Source organism: Gallus gallus, chromosome Z (genome assembly GCF_016699485.2).
Source record: "Gallus gallus isolate bGalGal1 chromosome Z, bGalGal1.mat.broiler.GRCg7b, whole genome shotgun sequence".
Classification (NCBI taxonomy): domain Eukaryota; kingdom Metazoa; phylum Chordata; class Aves; order Galliformes; family Phasianidae; genus Gallus; species Gallus gallus.
Window position 1 is genome coordinate 32457142 of NC_052572.1, and position 22732 is coordinate 32479873.

Consider the following 22732-nt stretch of genomic DNA (forward strand, 5'->3'; position numbering starts at 1 on the left):
ATAAAGTATTCCTTCAGCTAAAAGGTATATTTTATCTTTACATGTGGGTTAAATCTATAAGACTTATTTAATTCGAAGCCACAAAGTGACAGTATTGATTTAAAAGTTGGGAAAACTTAGAGCCCTTTGGGTTATTAGCAGTTCTAATGAAAGAAAAGTGAAAAGAGAAAATAAAAGGATGTTGCCATTGTTAAAAATTATGCCATAGAATAATTCAGACTGGAAGGGATTGTAGAAGATATTTAATTCAACATTCTACTTATGCCAGAGTCAGCTTTGAGATCAGGTTACTCAAGGCTTTGTCCAGTAGATCTTCAAGATCTCCAAGAATGATTATTGTACAAGCTTTCTGGGATCCTGATCCTCTTCTTGACTGTCACAGTGGAAGAAAGCTTCTCATAGTCTACATCTTTTCTGATTCAATTTGTGATTGTTCTCTCTTGTCCTATACTTTGCTGTGAAGAGGCTGGCTTAGTCTCATTGATGACCTAAAGGTACTGTGGGGTCTGTTATTCACCCTTCTCCAGGCTGAACATACCAAGTTCTCTCAAGTCATATATGGCCTGTACTCCAGCCCCTGACCATTCTGGTGATATTCCCATGAGCTTACTCTAGTTCTGTTGCTATTAGTTTTCTACTAAAATGCCATGCATACAATCATAGAACCATTAAGGTTGGAAGAGACCTCTAAGATCATCTAATTCATCCTTCAACCCATCAATACCATGGCCACTAAACCATGTCCCTAAGCACTACATCTGCATGTTTCTTGAATGCCTGGAGGGATGATGACTCCACCACTTTCCTGAGCAGCCTGCTTCCATACCTCACCACTGTTTCTGAGAATAATTTTTTTCTAATATTCAACATGAACCTCCCTTGGCATAATCTGAAGCCGCAGCCTCTTGTCCTACCACTAGTTGTATCAGAGAAGAAACCAACCTCACATTGCTACAACAGCCTTTCAGGTAGTTGTAGAAAGTGATAAGGTCTCACCCGAGCCTCCTCTTCTCCAGGCTAAACAATCCCAGTTCCCTCAGCTGCTTCTCATAAGTCTTGTGTTCCAGACGCTTCACCAGCTTTACTGCCCTTCTTCAGAAACTCTTTGAGCCTCAATGTTGTTCTTGTAGTGAGGGCCTCAAACTGAACACTGTACTTGAGGGGCAGCATCATCACTACAAGTGCAGGGGTATACAATCACTTCCCTAATCTTTCTGGGTATACTATTTTTGATAGAAGCCAGGATACCATTGGCCTTCTTGGCCACTTGAGCACGCTGTTGGCTCATGTTCAGCTGCCTATTGACTAGCACCGCTGGATCCTTTTCCTCCATACAGCTTGCCAGCCACTCTGCCTCAAACCTGTAGCATTCTGTAGATCTGTGACCAAAGTGCAGGACCCAGTGCTTGGTCTTGTTGACTCTTATACAGTTGGCCTCATGCAATTGTCTGGGAGCTTCCTACTTGACCAAGGCTGCTGATAAATAATGGAAAGTGGCTTGTCAAGCACTTCTGCTAGTTTGGGTACATCCCATCTGGCTCCATGGGCATGTGATAGTGTAGGTGGAGTTAGCTGGAGCTAACTGTTTTCTCCTGAATTGTAGTGTGTTAATTCTGCTCCCCATCCCTGTCTTCAAGCTCAGGGAACTCAGTACCCTATTGACTATTAAAGATAGAAGCAATGAAAGCATTGAGTACCTCAGCCTTCTCCTTGTCCTTGGTAGTAATGTTCCCCGTTGCATCCAATAAAGGATGTATATTCTCCTGGGCTCCCTTTAGTTGTTAATATATTTGTAAAAACAATTATATTAACTTGAAGAATGGTGACCAGATTAAGTTTTTGCTGGGCTCTTGCCTTTCTAATTTTCCCTCTGCAACTTCAGGCAACTTCCTGAGTAGCCTTCCTCTTCTTTCAAAGGTGATAAACTTTCTTTTTGTCCCCTGAGTCTTAGCAAAATCTCCCTGATCAACCAGGCTGGTCTTCTTCCCTGCTGCTTGTCTTAAGGTACAGCAGAGATGGCCTGCTCCTGCACCTTTAAGACTTATTTACCAAGAAATGTCCAGCCTTCATGGGCACTCTGGCCTTCAGAACTATCTCCCACGGGACTCTGCCTACTAATGTCCTGAAAACTCCAAGGTCCACCTCCTGGAAGTCCAAGATAGTTTTTCTGATGCCCCTCCTAACTTCGCCAAGAACTTTATCATTTTGTGGTTACTATGCCAGAGGCAGCTTCAGACAACCTTGTCTACCACCAGTCCTCCTCTCTAAATAGCAGATCTAGCAGAGCACCTTCCCTGGCTGGCTTTCCTACCAGCTGTGTTAAGAAGCTATCTTCCACACTCTTCGGGAACCTCCTAGACTGTTTCTTCTCTGGGGTATTGTATTTCCAGCAAGTATCTGGCAAGCTGAAGTTTCCTATGAGAGGCTATTGACTCTGTGACTTCCACCAGCTGCTTGTAGAATGCTTAATCTGCCACTTCATTCTGGTTGGGGTGATCTCTAACAGACTCTCACCAGGATATCAACCTTTTTGGCTTTCCTCTGATCCTTACCCATAGGGCCTTGACTTGTATCTTTGCCAACATTGACAACATCAAAATGCTTCATAACACACAAAGTCACCCCAGTGCCTCTCGTTCCTTACTTATCTATTCTGAAGAGCTTAGAGCCATCCACTGCAGCGTTCCAGTCATGAGAGTGATCCCGCTATGTTTCAGTTATTCGTGGCTAGCTTGCTGTCTACCTGGTCCTTTTTGAGTAGAGCTGCTCTCCAGCTGGTCACCAGCCGTATTGCTTCAAAAGGGCTCTTCCTTCCTAATCCCTGGACTTTGCATTTGTCAGTGTTGTATTTCAGAAGCTTCACACAAGTGTGTACCTCATGTCTGTGTATGTTCTTTGCTTGAGCATATAAATTTTGTTGTATTGTGACCTCTTCCCGTCTAGTTCAGTATTTTCTGTGACCTTGATTAATTGCAGTCTTGTCCATATGATTGATAAAGATGTTGAAAAGATTCTAGTATAGAATCCTGGAGTATCCTACAGTAGTTACTCACCACTACCACCTGAAATTTATTATCTAGCATTTTTTTTTTTAAATCTACATGTTATTTCATATTTCTAGACAATGAAGTCCTAAATTGCCTATAATAATGCTGTGACAGTGTCAAAAGCTTTGCTAAAGTTGAATTAAATGTCATTCACTGCTTTCCTTTTGTCCACAGATCCAGTTTTTCTTCTACGGGTAACTGTGTTGTTCAGACATGATTTAATCTTAATAAATCCTCTGATTTTTCTCCAGTCATCTGTCCTTCATGAGCCCAGAAACTTGTTCCAAAAGGACTTGCTCCCTGATCTTCCTGAGACAAGTGAGACTAACTGATCTGTAGTCCCATGGTTTGTTCTTTTGTCCTTCTCTGACTGTAGGTGTCACATTTGCCCTTCTCTAGTTGCCAGGGACCTGTCTGATCTCAGTATCTCAGAGATGATAGCAAGAAGCCTTTCTATGATTGTCTAGCTCTGTCAGCACCTTTGAATGTAGATGAGCCTATCTCTTCTGTTTCTGTGGGTTCTATTCTTACAAGTAATTCCTCACTCAATTCTTGTTTGCTTTTTTAGCAGTTGTTCTCTTTCTTGATCACAGAGGCTTAGGAGACCTTGTTGGTGAATTCTGAGGCAAAGAAGGCATTGAGCATGATAAATTACCTGATCTGTACAGAAAACAGGCCCACATTTCTTTTTCCTACCACAGCATACTGGTAAAATCTTTTCTTGTCCTGGTCATCCTTTACAAACATCAATTCAAAGTGAGTTTTGGCTTTTCTGACACCATACAAATGTGGCAATCTTTCTAAATTCCTCCTAGGATTTGTCGTGCCACTTCTGTCTCCTGTGCACTGTTTGGTCCTGCAACTTTCATGAGTTGCCTGCTTAGCCAAACCAATCTCTTTATATATGTTTGTTTTCCTGGATACCAGGAGAAAGAGTTCTGATAGGTTCCTTGAAGTTTTGAGAAAGTCTGCTGGTGGAAAACTCTAAAGGCATGCCATTGCAAGTAGAATATAGTCAACTGTGTGGAAATATTAGGAGGAAACTTTGTATTTGAAAACAGGATTGATTACGTAAGACTTGACATGGTGTTTCTGAAGAGAGCTGCTGTGTTAATTAAAATTTAATGAATTCTGTTTATTACATATAATTTGGAGGGCATATTAAAATAACCAAATAAATTTATGACTAGTAGAAGCATCAGTAACTGGAAAACATACCACTTAGTGAAAAAGCTCTTCTTGAAAGGAAAATAGAACTTTTTTCAGTTGAAATATATAATATGCAACTTCGGAAGCTCTACAGTGTTTAAACATCAGATGTACCACATCTATTGGTAATATTTAAAAGTATATAGTATAGCTGTCAAAGGTATTTTTGATTAATAAATGAGTAAATGTTTTAATGCTGAAACTTTGCAGATTAGAAAGAGAGTATATCTCCACAAACAAGCAAATGAATGAGAAGATTGAGGAAAAGAAGGAAATAATTAAAGATCTGTCAGAGAGACTACAGGAAAATGAAAAAATTCACAGAGAATTACAGGATAAACTTGCAACGGTAAGACAAAAGGCCAGTGATGCTTCTTAGGGGGTTTTCAGCATATTATGTACATAAGACGCATTTATGGAAGAACTCAATCGTTGTGTTACTCTAGTCTTACTTGATGGATTTTTTTTGTAAAATGTTAATATGTGTAGCTAATACACTGCAGAAGCTAATTTGAAAGTGTACTCCCTGTGTTTAATTGAAGAGGGTTTTTTCTTTTTTTTTTTTTTTCAAAAGAACAACTCCTTTGAAAGTGTGCCTATAAGGCAAAGAGTAACTTGTGTTTACATTTCTAGAGAAGGCATCAATTTTTAGAAATAGATTATGATTCCTTGTAGGGAATGTTATATCTTTCTACCATGCCCTTTTTAGTCTACAGTCCTTGTTAGCTGCCATTGTAAGCATATTTATTTCACACAACATACTGTTTTTTACTGCAAACATTTGGCTTTAATAAAATTTCTGTACTTAATAAGTATAAACTGCTTTTTAATGCTGGACTGCAAATTTCTCATTTTTTTCATCTCCTGGAGCTGAGTTTGGAAGGTACAAGTAGTCAATTCCCCCCTTGGTGGTAAATACTGTAGTATCAGTGAAAAGGAGCAGAGGTCCACATCAGAGAATCTCTAGACATGTTACTATCTCCTGTTCAGATAATATGAAAAATAAAGATGGGTGATGGATGGTGTGTTTGCAGTCTGTAAATGAAAACATGATGAACAAGTACACTTTAGATAATTACAATTTCCTTGGCTGTGGATAGCCAAATAAGTGAAAATTGGAAATCAGATAGCACTGAATTGGAAAAGAAGCTTGTAACTGCCTTCTGTGGTAAAAATTGCTGAAGGGTTGTGGATTCTCCATCACGAATGGTGAATCAATATTGTATGTGATTTCTGTAAAATTTGTATACTTTAGTTCAGACAAGAATTAGTCCATGGAGGTCTATAGCCTACGTTTATAAATAAAATCTGATTAAGTACTTAGGATCAACTTATTCTGTCCTCTGGCAGAGTACGATCGCTCTGTGTTCTGTAATACAATAAAGATAAACTAAAAATTGCTCTGATGTTTTGTGCCCATGTATTTATATTTCTTGTGTGTCAGTCCGTGCTCTTGCCAGTGTTTTAGTGCATTTGGTCTCTTCTTTCAAAATTACATTGGTTGGCCATTTTTACAGTAACTACAAAATTAGTGTGTATGAATGGCAAAGCATTCACTTATTCAGTGATTTTACATTTTGCTGTATGGCTAATTACTGGTTTCAGATGATATCAAACAGTTCTTCCTTTTTAGTTGGAGTTATTCCATACATTGTTTTGATATGGAATTCTTGGACAGATTCCATTTGAAAACCAAATGAAAAAGAAAGCCTTCTTCATTTTGGGAAAATCTCAACAGCTTTTTCCAGACAAGCAGTCATATAGTAAGAAACAGTTGTTCGCCTAGAGAAATCATTTTATCTGGCACAAAAGCAATATGAAAAGAGAAAAGCAACTAAATCCCCTAACTACTGTCAGTAATGACTGATATGTATTCATATAAAATGCAAATTCAGTATGGCATATTTCTACCATGAAGCTTTTGACACTTGCTAGCTATCTCTCCGATACAAGCTTTTGTTTTGTGTCCATTAGTAATATGATGCTCTATCTGACAAAAAAAAAAAAAAGGAGAAAATTCTGTGCCTGGTCTAGGTTTCTGGTAATGACTGAAGTGTTTAAATAATGGTTTTGAAATGAACATTACATTATAGAAAGATAAAAAGCAGAATAATTTGTCTCAATTTCAACAAGGATCCTGTGCAAAGAGCTAAAGAGCTAGTTGTTTTAGTTGTTACACTGGAATGATTTCAAACCAGAAGTCTATCTTGAGCAGGTAATAAAAATAATGATCATTTTTGTGGAGTTGTATTAGAGATACCCTATGGGATTAGGTTTTTATCACCTTGGATGACTTTGTATTTTTCCTGAGACTATGTATGTTTCTGGGAAGCAGGAGTGGCTGTGTGTGGTCTTGTTTATTCAGTCTGGACAGCTTTTTTTTTTTTTCCTATTTTTTTTTCCATTTTTCCCAAAATGAAAAAGCAGAACACTCTGGCAAAAGCTAAGTATATGCAGCATGGCACATAGTGTTATCGGGCACATAGTGTTATCGGGCACTACTAAAGTTGTGTGAAAATGCCAGTGTGTTCTCTCTCTTCATTTCCCATTCTGCTTCCTTGATCTATTTATTACTTTCCTGTATTTTATACTACTGTTAGACGTCTTGAATATGGACGTTCCACTTAAGGCTCGTAATCTTATATTGGTTTCTCACTGTACTGCCATAATGCAAGTTAACATTTTTGTTTGTAAAATCTTTTGGGAAATCTAATCAATTAGTGAAGGCTGTTTGTTTTTGGAGAAGCAGACTTGCACATGAATCAAATCCATTCTTTGGAAACTTTTTATATCATAAAGAACTTTCTTTTAATGACTCAGCTGAATGTATAGTAAAGTAGTTATACTGCTTTTAATTTTAAATATCAGCATGTGGTAGAAGTTTGCCAGATATTTACATGGATTAAATATGGTAAAATCGTTGATATCAAACAAAACTGCTTATGAATGTTCAGCATGAGGAGGCTCTCAAGACTTCCGCTGTGTTTTTACTGAGGAAATTGGTCTCGAGCTTGTCATTATTTTCAGCAAGGGCTTTTAGAAATTGTAGCTTGAAGAACAGGAATTTGGAAGAATGGCCATTGTGTTTCAGAGCTGGTTTTAAATTGAAATGGTCCCAGCTCTATTCCTGTGCCACTGAAAGAATAAGTGGTGTCTTGAATAGGTTTTAATTTTAGTTGAGGTATTTACATTTCTGGCACCTAGTAGTGGATGAAAATTAATACTTAGTACCCGACAAGAGGGAGATGTTGAACCATTATTTTATGTGAGATGTATATTGAAATTTGAGCAACTTGGCAATTCACAGGAATGCATATTGGGAATTTGCAGTCATGAAGAATAGTGTTTTTTAGAGTAAACTTCTTTAATCTGGATGTATTGTGTATTCATTTACTCCCCCTTGTATAGATACTATCAGGAGTAGAATAATTATATAATTAGTGTATAAGTAATGTAATAGATTACATCCCAAGTTTTTTTTTGCCTTGTAGCATTGAATCTTTCTCTTTCAATCATGCATGCAATCATGTGATGTATATATTTAGGCTGTCTGCAGTAGCCTCATAGGCTATTATAAGCTGAAAGTCAGGGCAGTAGTGTTAGAGAATCTATTTCATATATATAGGCAGTAGCGATTCTTCTTTGATAGCAGTTTCTTAAGTTTTGATTGAATAGATAACAAAACACCTTGAAGATTATGATTGTACTACAAATTCTATGGAGTAGACTCTGCTACTGAATGGCAAAGATGGAATTTCATCTAGATAATTCACTGTAAATAGAGCTTTTTGTTTCAAGTTAAAAAAAAAATAAAAACAAAACACACACACAAAAAAACAAAACAAAACAAAACCAGGCACCCAAAGAGATACAGTCTTCATTAATTTTGTGCTAGTGATTTTTTAATGTTATATTACCTTATTTTTAGTGTTGCATTACCTTGTTTTATATTCTTGTTTTGCTTGCCAGAACTCAGGGCGAGAGTGTTCCTACTCCTGTTGTCCTTACTTAAGATGGCCAATCAGTTTAATAAATCATATTGATGTCTCAGCATTTGAAGACAGATGCCTAAGAAGTACTTCTAAAGTTGAGAAAGCTTCTCTGATTTGAACAACCAGAACAATGTCTCCCACCAAAACTTGCTGCAAAGTTCTTTGTAGGAAACTAGAATAGTTCCATTTAAAACCTGGACATTTTTGATGATTTTTTATTTCAAGTTATTAAAACTGAGACGCTGTATTTCTTGGGAAATTGGATTTAATTTACCAAGGCACATCCTAAAGGTCCCTCTGTAGACTTTCAAAAATTCAAGCTAACATAAGAAAGCAAAGGAAATGGATGAAGTATTTAACAGCTAGGTAACTTGATGAAAAATTAGCAAAAAAGAGAAAGATTGTTACTGGGGATTGTTTTAATACTATAGGTCATGCTTGATTACTTAACTGTGCTGCAATCCAGACTATTGCTTGTGTAAAACCAAGTTTTGCTAATGTGGGACAGTCTTTTGAAGCTACTTCTATAAATGCCTTGCTTTGGCTTCCTTAGGATCATGCTTGGTAAATGTTCTGATGCTTTTGTAAAGCTTGGAGAAGAACTCAGGAGGGTTCTGAGAAGAGCTCAGGAGAGACCTGATTGCTTTATACAGTTACCTGAAAGAAGGTTGTAGCAAGGTGGGAGTCAGCCTTTTCCCAGATAACTAGTGATAGGATGAAAGGTAATGGCTTCAAGTGGCTCCAGGGGAGGTTCAGGTTGGATATTAGAAAAAATTTCTTGTCAGAAACAGTGGTGAAGTATTGAAACAGGCCCATTAGGGAAGTGATGGAGTCACTGTCCAGGGAGATTTTAAAGGAAAGGGTAGATGTGGCACTGAGTGATATCTCTTAGTAGGCCATTGATCCTCCATTGATGGAGGAACTAGATGATCTTAGAGATCTTTTCCAACCTTTGTGATTCTGTGATTTATCCAGTGTCTTTTCAAAGAGTAGCTGGACATATGCTGCTGCTTAGTGGCTGTGTGGATGTGTCTGGCTTTTGACACATGCTCTGGTGTCAACAGATGAGACTTGGACAGTGCACTAAGTGACAAAATTAGTCTATGTGCGATAGAGTCACACAGGAAATCCCTATAACTTACTGCAAATAAAGTGGACAATACTCCTGAGAATATCACTCTTGGGATAATGTCCAGAGACTGCATGACAGGATCCCACTCTCCTGTATGATAGATCTGGAGTTTTGTTAAGCTAATTTTGGAAGGACCTCAAACTCTTGTTTACATGTTTATTCTTAAATGCTATTGAGCCTAAGATGTGCACATTTTCAGAATCAAGTCATAGGGGCTATTACTGAAGTGCATATAGTAGGGTTTATATTTACTTTATTCAACATTGTTGTTGACTCTTGGAAAATACTGAATAAATCAATGGGCCTTGGCTCCTGGAACTGGTTATGTACTGATACTAAGATAGAAGCCTGGTAGTTAATGAGAATGCTTCTGCAATCATGATAGTAGGGTATTGTCCAGATAAATGCAAATGCTTCTGGAATGCTAGTGTAATTCTGACAGATAGTGGAATAATTTGAAAGTAGTAGGTGTTCCTACTACTTATTCAGTGCTTGCAGTTGTCTTTAGATAAGAATAACTAGCATTTGGATTTTTTTTCCAATGGTAATGAAAAGTGTTTGGCTTCTATTTAATCTCTTGAAAAATGCAGTTGTGTTTTCAGATTGATGCTTATGTAAATACATGGTGAAACACGTTCTTCTGCCAGAATCTCTTTTGTTCTGAAGGGGTGTTTTATGATACTAAGAGCCTTCTGACATGGAGAAAAGACTACAGTCCAGAATCTATTCTGGATTTCTGAATTATGACTTTACTACCATACTGTTTGGTTTCTAGCCTTCCAGTCTGAATATTTTCTGAGGCAGAGAATTATGTTTGTGAAGAAGAGGAAATACTTTTTATATGTTTGGAGAATTTGAAATTCTAGGGTGTTTTTGTCGAGTGTAATTAGGCTTCTTTAAATCAGACGTGATAGTGGAAGTGGTATTTTCTTTAACTACTTTTTTTTTTATCTCTTCCTGAGGGTACCTTCTTTTCAGAATAATCACACAAAATTGCAGTGTCATCGATGCTGGCAGGCACCTTTGGAGATTGTCTGATGCACTCAGTGTTCAGATCAGGGTCAGGTAAATCAGGTTGCTCAGGACTGTGTCTAGGTGGATTTTGAGTATCTCCAAGAATAGAAACTCCACAATGACTTTGGGCAGTGTGTTCTAGTGTTTGACCATTGTCACAGTCAAAATGTTTTATTCTTGTTTTCAGATGGAGTTTCTTGTATTTTAATTCATGTTCATTGCTTCTTGTCCTGTGAGTGAACACCACAAAGAAGTGTTTGGCTCCCTCTTCACTTCCTCTCGTCAGGTACTTACTGACATTGATAGAATTCCTCTGTGCATTTTCTTCTCTAGGCTAAATAGTCCCAGCTCTCTCAGCCTCTCCTCATATAGCAGATATAAATCTGCTATTAATCAGCTTTGACCCTTTGTTAGACTTATTTCAATAAATCCATATCTCTGTTGTACTGAGGAGCCCAGAACGGGACCCAGTACTGCAGATGCATCTTACCAGTGCTGAGCAGAATGTGAAACATCGCCATCCTTGACCTGCTGTTAATACAGACCAGGATATCATTGACTTTCAGTCCTCAAACATACATTGCTGTTTCATTGCCAGTTTGATGGCATTTTAGTTCCTCTTTTTACAAGTTAATTGTAAAAGTTACTTGTAGCTTGAACTGCTACATGAATTTATTCTTTCTCAGATACAAGATTTTGCACTTCTTGGTTTTGAACTTCCTGAAGGTCCTGTTGGCCCATTCCTCAAATATTTTCAGGTCTTTCTGAAAGGTAGTACAACCTATCTGGTGAATCAGTCAATCCTCTGAGTTTTCTACATGAAAACTTTCTGAGAGAGCTCTCTGACCATTATCCCAGTCATCAGTGAGGGTGTTAAATATCTTCTAGGATTCTGACCCGATTGGCTTTGTGCTGCTGCTTACAACCCTGCAGGTCCCACAGTTCAGCCAATTTTAAATCTACCTCACTCTCCACTTACCTAGCACACACTTCAGTTTGCCTGTGAGGATGTTATGGGAGGCAGTGTCTAAAGACTTATGAAAGTCAAGATAAACAACTTTAATTGTTCTCTCCTTTCTCCCTTTGAGAAAGATGGTTCATTGTTGAGGGCTGTCGTATTACCTAAGCGATATTTCCTCTTTCTACTATTATTGATCACCTTTTTGCCCTTTGTGTGTTCAGAACTGGTTTCCAGGATTATTTATTCCATCTCTTTTTCAAGAATCAGTGTGAGGCCAGCTGACCTTAAGTTACTCACATCATCTTTTTTGTCCTTTGCTTTCTTGCAAACTTCAGCATCACTGTGGTGTTCTGAAGAATTTAGAGTGGCTTGACAATGGCATTAGCCTACCAGCTCAGAACTTGTGAGAGCATCCCATCAGGTTACATGGGTATGTGATCAGTTTGTTCAGATGTTTCCTAACCTTGTCTTCCACCTCTGAGGGTAGGTCTTACTGATCCTGATGTTACCACTGGTCTTAGGAAACTGAGATTCATGAAGGCAAGACTTACCATTAAAGACTGAGGTAAGCATGGTATTGAGGAGGCCCTTCTGTGTCCTCATCAGCAGATCCCTTTACCACTTAAGCAGCAGGCCCACGTTTTGCCTACCCTTCCTTTTCTGATGATGTACTTGAAGGTACATTTGCTATTGCCCTTGCTAGATTCAATTCTAGGTAGATGTTGGCTTTCCTAAGCTCATCCCTCTATGCTTTGACAGTGTCTCTGTCTTCCTTCCAGGTCAGTTATCTCTCCTCCATCTCCCATGTGCTTTCTTTCTATGTCTGAATGTAGTCAGGAGGTCCTTGTTCATCCTTACAGGCCTTCTGTTGCCTCTGACTTTAAAAAGATTATTTTCAAGGATCACCTCCAACCTCAAGAACAGTTGATCTAAATGATCAAATAGTTGAGCAAAGTCAGCAAAAGGCATACATTTTGTGAGTGCTCTTCCACCTCTTTCTGTTAAAGTGGGCTGCAAAACAAGCTGTCACCTGATTTACCTTTTGAGGTAATCTAGGAAACATTCACACAGGAACAACATCCCGTAATATAAATGTGATGATGGATGGAGGTTCTAGGAGAGAAGTAATCTCCTCTTCTGGAACTGGATCTGCCATTTTATTCAGCAGCTACAATTGATTGTGTTTGACTTGGATACTCTGGTGAACTCCATTTTCCTTTTCAAAGTAGAGTTATGTATGCTCACTGTGTTTGACACGCTTGAAGAAAGGAAATCTAAGGGAGTTACAGCTACTGCCATGAACGCTATCACATGGAAACTTACGTAGAATACAGAGCTCCACTCCCTTTAGGAGCGGGCTGTGCCAAGTATGAGAAGAAGCAGAAGTTTTAGAAAGGGAAATTCTAATTGTCTGAGGAGTCGAAAAAACAACTTCACAGAGGATTGTGATGTACTTGTACAGATTGCCTGCAGGGGTTGTCGAATCTCCATCCTTGAGGACACTCAAAACTTTCCTGGACATTGCTCTGAACAACATAACCTTACTTCAAGCATGGCCCCGCTTTGAGTGGGGAGAAGGACCGGATGACCTCCAGAGATCCTGTCAGCTTAAATTATTCCATGATTTTATGAATCTATACATTCTTACTAGATTCCTGTCAGTGAGACTTAAGAAATTAGATCGATATGTTCAGACCCTTTTGGACTCCTAACCAGGGTCTGGATTTCCAGCACTGTAGTTCACAGTATTTTTCTTCATTTCTAGTAATGGAAGAGAGTGAAAATGGGGTTTAGGAAATATACTAAATTCTTTGCAACTGAAGTGTGGAGAAACTGGCTAGTCCGAGGATTTCCCTTTGATCTTTGTTGCTGATGTGAAAGAGAGACTGAAATTGACATACAGAGTATGAATGCAGTTAACAAATAAAGCACAAAGAAGCAATGAAGACTAAATAAACTGCAATATACTGCCTAAATTGTGGTAAATTAACCAAATTGGAAAAAAAGAAAAAGATTGATAGAAAAAAAAAACTCTCACATTTGACTTTTCCATGAGAAAGAATTTTTTTTCTGGGAAGGCTGAGTTTGACCTTGTCTGTGCCACGGTGGTTTATGTAAAAAGAGTATTTTGTTATGATTCTGATCATGTTGTTACATTATCTTATTTGTAACATTTGAGGTCTTTGAGATGTTTTCAGTGCATGAGAGTAAATGGATTTAATATATTCACATCCTATAAACTATTTTTACTGGATTTCAGCAAATACAAGCTCTGTCTACATACAGAATTCTATAGAGTAAGAATTAATGCCTCACTTTTTAAATATATGGAAGTGGTTTGGAATTTTTTTATGAAGTGTAGTACAAATTCTCACATAAGGAAGGGCGTGTAAATGCTACAGGGAACCTAACATTGAAATACACATATGAATAATGTATTAGTTGATATACAGTACATATAATTAAAATTGAAAGAGTAAAGCAAATTTATAAAATATTTAAACTGAGTAGTGAGGAACACTGCAGAGAATTAAATACATGTCTTTTTTTTTTTTTTTTCCTGCCAGTTGTATACTATCAGTACGCAGAAGTTCTCTTAGGAAGGATGTTTCCCATACTTAAGAAGTTGATGGGGTCTTTACATGTGCAGTGAAGCATAACTAAAGCAATAGTTTATAGATATTACAGAATACAGTAGGATTTTTCTCACTAGAAGGGGGATAATCTTTTGTAGAAGTAGAAATTGCTGAAATTAAGAATTAAGGCATTAAGAATTTAGAATAAAAATAGTGATTAAGAATGGTGAGACATCTTTGAACTTAACCTTTGTCATTACAGAATTATGAAATTAATTACGAAAAATTAATTAAATCTAATTTCCTCTTTTTAAAAAAATCTCCCTATATATATCTCATCTTGTCTGTGATCTTCTGAAATTATGCATTTTGTTGAGAAATCAAAACTGTATATGTCCAACAGGATGTTAGTCTTGTCTAGAATTGTGGATGCATCTGTAATAGCAGTCTTGTAAAGCTGCAAGTTTTAAAATCAAATATAAATTGAATGATTTGTTAGTCTTTAAATTGCATTGATTAAAAACTCCTCTATGGTACAGTTAAACTTAATGGAAAACCAGTATCTTCGTTTGAACAACGGACTTCAATTAATGAACAGGTTTCTTTAAGAAAATTCAGTTCTAGAAGCTGATCACCTCTGCTGCTTCATATTCCATCCATGAGGAGGAGTTTTTGAGATTGAAGAAATCACTACCAAGCAGGAAAGATACTAAAAACTGAAGTAGACAGATTTGCAATGAGAATAGGTGTGGGATTTGACAGAGTGCCAAATAATGAATTTCTAGCCTGTCTGCCAGTAGTTTGGTGTCTTTCTGGATGTCCTTGTAGGTTATAACGATAGATTTTGTTGCTTGCATTGTTGGACAGTGGTTAATTCGCATTCATTAAGGTATTTTTAAAACAGCAGAAGATTAAGACTAGGTTTAAATACAATCAATTTTTATTTTTGTTTTGACTACTTGGAGCCTATACTTCTATTTTAAATGGATTTCAAGGTTCTGTAAAACTCTGCTAATTATTTATGGTGATATTAGCTCTCATGACTCAAGAAAAGGAGTGACAAATATAACATGAATTTAAATGTAAATGGCAACAAAAATATTGTGATCTGTACTGGTTGTGTTTGCTATTTTAATGGATTTCTTTTTTCCCCTCTTGTTTGCATCTCCTGTCAAATAAAGGCCAAGAAACACCAGGTCTTTGTAACAGAGACGTACGAAAACAACATGATAGAGCTGAAGTTACTCTTGGACAGCTTTGCTATGTCAGGCCAGCGGACAGCAGGTTAGTTGAAGGTATAAAATGACAGATGCATCTGTCAATGTTCCAAAGTCACTACATTGTGGGAATTCTGCAGATGCCTCTTGCATTCCCTCTTCTCAACATGCTTTGATTTGATGACATGATAAGAGCAGTTCTCACAGCAGTCAAATGGCCTTGCTAGCTGAGAAAGGGTGACGGAATGTGGACTTGCTGTTGTCAGCCCAGAGCTTGATTTACAAATGCTGGGGTGTATATGATCGGTCAGAAAAGGGCTCACTTGCTGTGCTCTAAATCCAGCTGAGAAAAAAGTCCTTACAGTATACCTGCAAAGGGAACAGATGTTTTGCCTGAACTGAGCCAAATTCTGAGGCAACCTTCAGCAACATAAAGGTCATATATTCAAAAAGGTTGTGTAGGACACATGATATAACACAATACTTTTTTACTGTTGATTCTGCACTAGGTATTGTCTTGCATTCATAGGATCTAATACAAAACAAATATTTTTCTGTTCTCGTTAATTGAATTGTAAGTTAATGTTTGTCACTCAGCAAACTTCCATGTGCTTAAACATTCAAAATGGTGGCTAGGAAATTGTATTTTAATGTGAAAGGTATTAATTTCTTTTTAAGTGAAACAGTACACTTTTTCTATTTTAAATTATCTAAACAGTTTTTCCCTGTTCAGTTTATTACATTTTGTAGTTATTCAACCATAGAACTTGTGCTTGGTGAAGTTTGTCTTAATTTCACAGGAAAAAAAAATGTAGTTGAATTAATCTGGGGATAAAAAGAAAGTGAGTTGACTGTGAAAAGGTAGGAGTGCTAGCTTCTTGAGTCAGTAGAGAGTCTGAAGGAGTGGTTTTAAGAGTTACTCACCTTTTTACCTCCTCTCAGAGTTCTGTAGAACCTGACATCTTCTCAAAATTCTTCTCTGTAACTCTTAGATGTCACTGGGCAACTGCTTCAAGTAATGTTTTTTAATCCCTCGTTGCTGAAGGATGGCCAGTAAGATAATTCCATTTGGATTATGTTGCATGTCTCTTGCAAAGTTGTATAGAAACAGACAAATTTTGGCCAGTATTGGAGGTGTAGGCTTATTTTTAGCTAATGGAGGAAGGTAGAATCTGGTATTTCTGTTGGCAGGCTGGGCTGCCTAGAAAATAGGGTTTCAGTACGAGCAAGGAGTGTCAGGATAGAAAGTTTACTGGCAGAAGTCTGTTCTTGGCAGCCATTATGTAAATTAGGACAGTTCAGAGGCATGTTTCAGGGATGGCATTGTAGTTTGGGGCTTCAGAAATGAAGATAAATTATTTGGAGAGCTTGCTGAAAAATACGTATTGGAAGACAACCCCTAGACTGAATAAATGAGTATTATTTTGAATTGATGATAATTGTGTGTCACAGCTTCTTTGGAGTGAGAAATATGGAAGAAGAATACCTCTTTTTTTTCCTTTCTGTGCAGAAGTACTGGTATAAAATGTTCCTACGGTAGGTAATAGAAAGAAGTCTTGAGACAACAGGGCTGGAGTCCTGGGCATTCCTTGCTTTAGCTGTGGTGGCCAGATTTTATGTTTTTTCTCATGTTGATTTTAAATGTAACATTTTGTTACCTGTTCTAGAGCTCAGCTTTGGTTGAGGGGCTTCCACTGAAAAGATCTGGCTTTTCCCTGACTCTATAGAACTTTAGAAGCTTCAGTAAGTACCTATCTGCTGAAGGTACCTGGTATTACAGAGAAGCATTCTGTGCTTGAGATACACATTCTTTCTATATTCACTTTCATGCTGTAGAGCAGACCTTGTTCCCGTGGCTGAAAGAAAATTTACAAATCTACATTTGTTTTTCTAGGTGTGACTTTGACAGTAATGGCTGGCTAGCAAGTTGACAAGAAATGTTAGTGTCCAATCTGAATAGTACTCAGCCATATTCTATGCTTCTTGGTGTTAAAGGGCTAGGAAATAAGCCCATAATTAAAGTTTCAGAAAGGCCATTGGCTTTCTTATTTGCTTATGTGTGTAGATAGCAGTGGGGTGTTGTGTGTAGTCTGTAAGATAAATCACTTTTGTATAATACTTGGAGTAGTATATCATTTGGAAACACTAGCCATAGTATTGTTAAAATTAAAAATATATATATATCCAACAACTTTCAGATCTGTAAGGACACCTTCACTGACTGACAGAATTTTATGGAGGACTGTGACTGACCCAACAAAAAGACTTAAGAGTTTAGTGCCTAATTTGACTTTATGAGCCAGCCTAGATAAATTAAGATAGTGGAAAGGTATGTTTCAAGGATATCATTACAGGTTTGGACTTCAGATATGTTATTTGAAGAGCTTAGTGAAAAATAGAGTGGGAGGCACTTGATTGACTTAATAGGTATTATTTTAAATTGATGATAATTGTGCATTACAGCTTCATTGGAGCTAGAAGTATGGAAGAAGAGTATTTTTTTTTTCTGTGCAATAGGGTCACTGCAGAATGTTCCTACAGTGGGTAATGGGGATAAACCCTGTGCATCCTTAACTTTAAAGCTTGAGGAAAATGTATTACTATCTGTACTATAAACAAAATAGGTTTATAAGTGTTGCATACTAATATTAACAAATCTGAGAAGAGGAATTTGTCAATAATCTGCTGTTTTGCTGGAGTGCCAGAAAAAATGAGGAAGTTTATTCATAGAAGTTTAATATCAGCTGCCATCTTGTGACCTCTTGATCAATACAGTGTTGTTTTGCTTTCTTAGTGCATTGTACTACAGGCTTTGGAATGCTCAACCTTGTTTGTAAGTTCCTAATTAAGGCCACCAGATCAGAATTCTCTGTCTAAAGGTTTAATAAGTAAGTGTAGTGTGTGTGTGTGTGTATAATGGATATATCAACATGAAGATTTATAATTGAAACATTATGAAGGACTTTGCAGACAGATAATAATTTTTTCTTTTATTCTTTCCTTTGGAATGAAATTGAGGATCATTTAAAAGGTTTTGGCGCTCCAGTCCAAGCATAACAGTCATGTGATCTTTGGCTCAGTAAAGCTCTGAGTAAATGATGTACTACATTATAATTTACATGCTTAGTCACAACAGTGGAATAATGTCAAGAAAAGTGTAATGTACTTAACTTTCAGGCAACATGTTTTTCACAGTGTGTTATTGTGCGGTTTTAATGCTGGCTGGTGTGACTGAATAACAGAGATTTGACCACTGTAGGACTTGTATGCAAGACTGCATACCAAATGCATTAGGTAAAAATGTAACTCAGAATTTGCAGTCCTGTTTCTTATATTTAAGCTTTTATACAAGTGTCTTTCAGCTGTGTTTATTATCAAAGTGTGGCAATCCAGTTTTATCTCCTATGGACAACAAGGCTGCTGTTCAGTGTTTTGTATTGTCACTGAAGCCTTAACTAATTTTAATACCTCTCATCTAGTGTGAGTAGTTTTTTCTCTGTGGCTTTATGGGCTTAATTTTCATTCTATATTTTTCTTTAGGCACTTGTAAGGACAAAGATAAACCTTCAAGCCTCTCTGTCCTTGAGACTTTGAGGTATACCTTGACAGCTTACCAGAACAAGCTGGAAGACACGTCTAATGAGGTAACACTTGCACTGTTTGGCTCTATACGTATTGCCTTCGGCCTGCAGCAGTACATGTGCTTTGCTTGTAACAAAGGTCAAAAGAGAGGGAACGCTGACAGCTTCACATATACTAAAAGAAATAGTCTCTGTCACTACTATTTCTCTCAGCTTGCCTTACAGTAAAGTTTTGCTTACATTTGGGAGGAAAAGGAGGAAGAGTGTCTTTTTTTTCCCTTTTTCCTGTTTTTTTTTTTTTTAATTTGTTGGGCTTATTATTTTTAATAAACATTCATGGAAATAGTTCTTCTGAATCTATGGTTTCGGTTAAAAGAGAGTGTACGAGTTTGATGGGCAGCACATAACACAATAATCCTGAATGCCACTTGAGCCTCAACAGTCTTTGATATCAGATATGCAAATGTGCACCCTGTTGTATATTTTGGAAGCGGCATACATTGCTGAGATTAGTGAGTTTATTATGAAGTCTCTAGTTTTTGGTGATTTCCTGCAATCTTCTCAAGTAAATTGGTACCTTGGCAGTACTTTCATTAAGATATTTAAGATGACAATTGATCTGAGTTTTGTGAGTCTTATCTTAGAGGAAAAAAAGAAAAAAAAAAAAGAATGCTTTTGGTAGAATTCTGCTGACCTTTTATTTCACTGTCTGAAAAGTCACAATCTTGCCTTTATTTTCTCATTTGTATTGCTAATGTGATTAAATTAATCCTCTTGGGTTTAAATGTTTTATGAATTTGTGCCTTTAAAGGCTGTAGAGAGAAGTTAAATACGCTCTTTTAAAGCTTTTTTGTACAAAATTGTAATTAGCTTATCTTTGGATTAAGTTAGCAAATACGGAAGATGAAGGTGCAGTAAGACTGTAAAAATGCCAGTAGTGATTTTTTCATTCCTGAGTTTCATCTTTTGTTTTTACACATGCAGTCTTGCTGTGCGTTCACAATGTTAAAAACAAAACTGTATCATCCTTGCCCCTCTTACTAGAAAAAGCCCAGTATCCTGGAATACCTTTGAGTTTGTTCAATGGGTGCAAAAATAAGTAGCCATGGAAACAATTATACTTTCGTAAACAGCAAGCACAGTTAGGTCTCTCCCAGTGAGATAAGAGAACTGACGTGTATAGTCATTATGAAACTCTTCTGAGACCCAAGTCTGGGAGCTGCAGAGTAACTAGGAACATATTACCCACAGCGAATTGTTATTTGGGAGGAGGAATGTCACGTGGTGTGCAGCACAGTTGAAAAGTCGACTCAGCAGGCTTTGGCTTAGTGATGTGCTTTGTTGTGAAACTGTGCCAGAGACAGCAGTGGGGAGACCAAGGGGGTGACTGCTAAGAAAGCAAAGTGAGTATTCTGACAGAAAGAAGAATGAACTGTCAAGGAAAATAAATCACAAGCAGAGCAGGACCAACTGATGACCTGCCACAAGACTTCCCAGTAGGACTGCATGTGACTGACCCTGAAGTTGTCATACGGAGCCAGAGATCACTGAGCACCTTCGTTGTGCACAGAAAGGGCAGTGCTCTGCCCTTTTTCATTGTCCCTGCCCGCATAGATAACAGTGCTTTTGGCTTTTTGTATGTTGGATATGTTTAGTAATAAAACTGTTCCCTATAATACAATAAAACTAAGAGGGATGATAGAGGGCACTGTGCAATAAAATAGGATGTTTTAATATGCATCACTTAGGGTTTAGTTTAGAATAATTATGTAGCAGTTACTTTCATAGTGAGGTTTCCAACATGATCATGTATATTGATGAAATTATTAATATACATTTACATTTATGTGTATATGTGAAATGTGCTGATAAACTTGACATTTGTCACCTTTAGCATAGTGTGTTAAACATTAGATTGAGTGGTCTACTTCGGTTGTATGACTGAAAGGTGTACACATGTTTTGGTTTTGACAGAAAATATTCTTTCTGTATAGTGCACAGGTTAGAATAGGTTTGGGAAGAGAGAAGAGGCTGCTAAACTAATAAAATTACTGCATTCTGTAATTTACTGCTGTTATTTCTGGAGTGTTTTGCCAGAGATAAAACAAAAATATAAGCTCCAGAATAATTAGTGAATTTTGTAAATGGGATATTTGACTTCTGAGTTGCTAATGAGCACTCAGGAGTGAGGAATAACCTTTGCTATAATACACATATATTTGGTGCTTAATTTCAGACATACCTATTACTAACCACGTTGTAACACAGATTGTAGTGATGTTTCTCAAAGCGAGAAGTGAAGCTGGTATATACACTGGTCACAACCTACCTCTAAGTAGGTTGCTTCTAATACCCCAAACTGTTCAGTAGTTACTGTACTTCTCTTGGGAATGTTGCTACTTCTTCAGGTTATGCAAGTACTATGCTGCCCTTAGTAAAAAGTGGAGACGACTCTGTACCTGGACACCTTCTGCAGAAGGCCACTGACTTTGAAAACTTGTTTTCTGAAACCCCTCCCTAAATCATAATCTGCATTTATTACATTTCAAACACCCTTTGGAGTCCGTGTTTTTTGTCAGACGCTTTGAGATGGGAAAGTTAATAATGGGCTCAGTTTGGGATTTTAGCCACTACTGTTTATCTGAAATCACCGTAAAAGAGCTTTTGGTTCTTTTTTAATGGCACATTGCTTAGGTTGTAGAAAGCATAAATATTGTCAAAGGGATTGAAAACAAATTTATTATAAATAATTCTTCCTTTATATTCAAGTGATTATGTGGCTTTTCTGTACAAGTCTTCTTGACCTTCATGTTTTTCACAGCTTAAGAAAATGAACGCTTTGTGTGAAAACACAACAAAAGAGCTTGAGATATCCAGAGACAAAATGTGCGTTTTAAGTCAAGACCTTAAGGTATGGTTTAATGAACTTAACATTGAATTTAAAAGTTCTGCAATTAGTCTTCTTCTAGATTTAAGTTATCTTTTTATTTTATCAGAATAAGTCTCTGTGTCATTGTATTCTGTTAAGCAGTCAGCAGTCTCATTTCCTTGCAAGCTAGTGTGAAGTCATTCTGCCTTAACCTGGTCACCACCTGAGTCTATGCAACTGAGCATTCCAGTTATTTCACTGAAATAATTTGAAATCTTTTTTTTTCAGTTTGTAAAGTATTGTTTTATATTGAAATGAATGCCAGTTTTTTTTTTTTTCTTAACTATGTGTATCTACTGTTCTGAAGAAAAGTAAAAGTTAGGGAAGAAATTATTTAATTACCTCTGCACACATGAAAGAACATTTCATTAAAGATGTCCTTCCCTAATTTTTGTATATCAGGCGTGTTAATGTAGGTATCAAGTCAACGCGTAGGACAAAGTTGGTTATAGTAAGATGTACCTGGGAACTGCTAACGATACTGCAGAACTCATTTTAGAACTCTTTTCTTTACTTTCTGAATAAGGAGATGTTTTGTTGTTGTTGTTGTTTGCTTGTTTGTTTTTTGTTTCTGTTTTTTGGCTGACATGCCACTTTTGTAATGTCCTGTCAGGTTACACCTGTGGCCAGGGACTGAGGAAGTCCTGAGATCATGGTTGAATTTAATCTCCGGTGGTTAAATTTAATATTATCACCAAAATAAAATGTCTTTGTTCCTAGTGTTTCTCAGATTCTTTTGCTGGGGATATTCTGCTTTATCACATCAGTTGCAGATATTTCTGCAACTTACATTGAATCTTCATATTAGCTTATACTTGAACGCTATTCTTTTCTTTTAATTGGTTCTTTTTTTACTAGTTAATTTGTGTTCAGGACACTTAAGATTTCTTTGAATGTTATTTTAAAATCTTAGGTGCTTTGTTTTTTCCTGACGTTTTGCAACAGATGTGTATTCTTCAAGGAAAAAAAATGAGTTTGCTATATGCGTGCTTTGTATGCAGTACAAAAATTTATTCGAATCACTGGTAATAAAATTCAATAAATATATGTTAGAAATTTGCCAATGCTTCAATG

General features: G+C 37.0%; 1 protein-coding gene across 10 annotated transcripts in view; it reads left to right on the forward strand.

Moving 5' to 3' along the window:
- CCDC171 (coiled-coil domain containing 171) overlaps positions 1-22732 on the forward strand; it is a 253486-nt gene that overhangs the window by 35272 nt on the left and 195482 nt on the right. For all 10 annotated transcript variants that reach the window (XR_005843077.2, XM_004949106.5, XM_040656232.2 and 7 more), the window contains 4 exons: positions 4467-4605; positions 15113-15215; positions 18689-18792; positions 21551-21640. Coding sequence is in view for 9 of the 10 variants with exons in the window: in XM_004949106.5 (XP_004949163.2) it covers positions 4467-4605; positions 15113-15215; positions 18689-18792; positions 21551-21640 (436 nt within the window). In the remaining variant the exon portion in view is untranslated. The remainder of the gene's footprint in view (positions 1-4466; positions 4606-15112; positions 15216-18688; positions 18793-21550; positions 21641-22732) is intronic.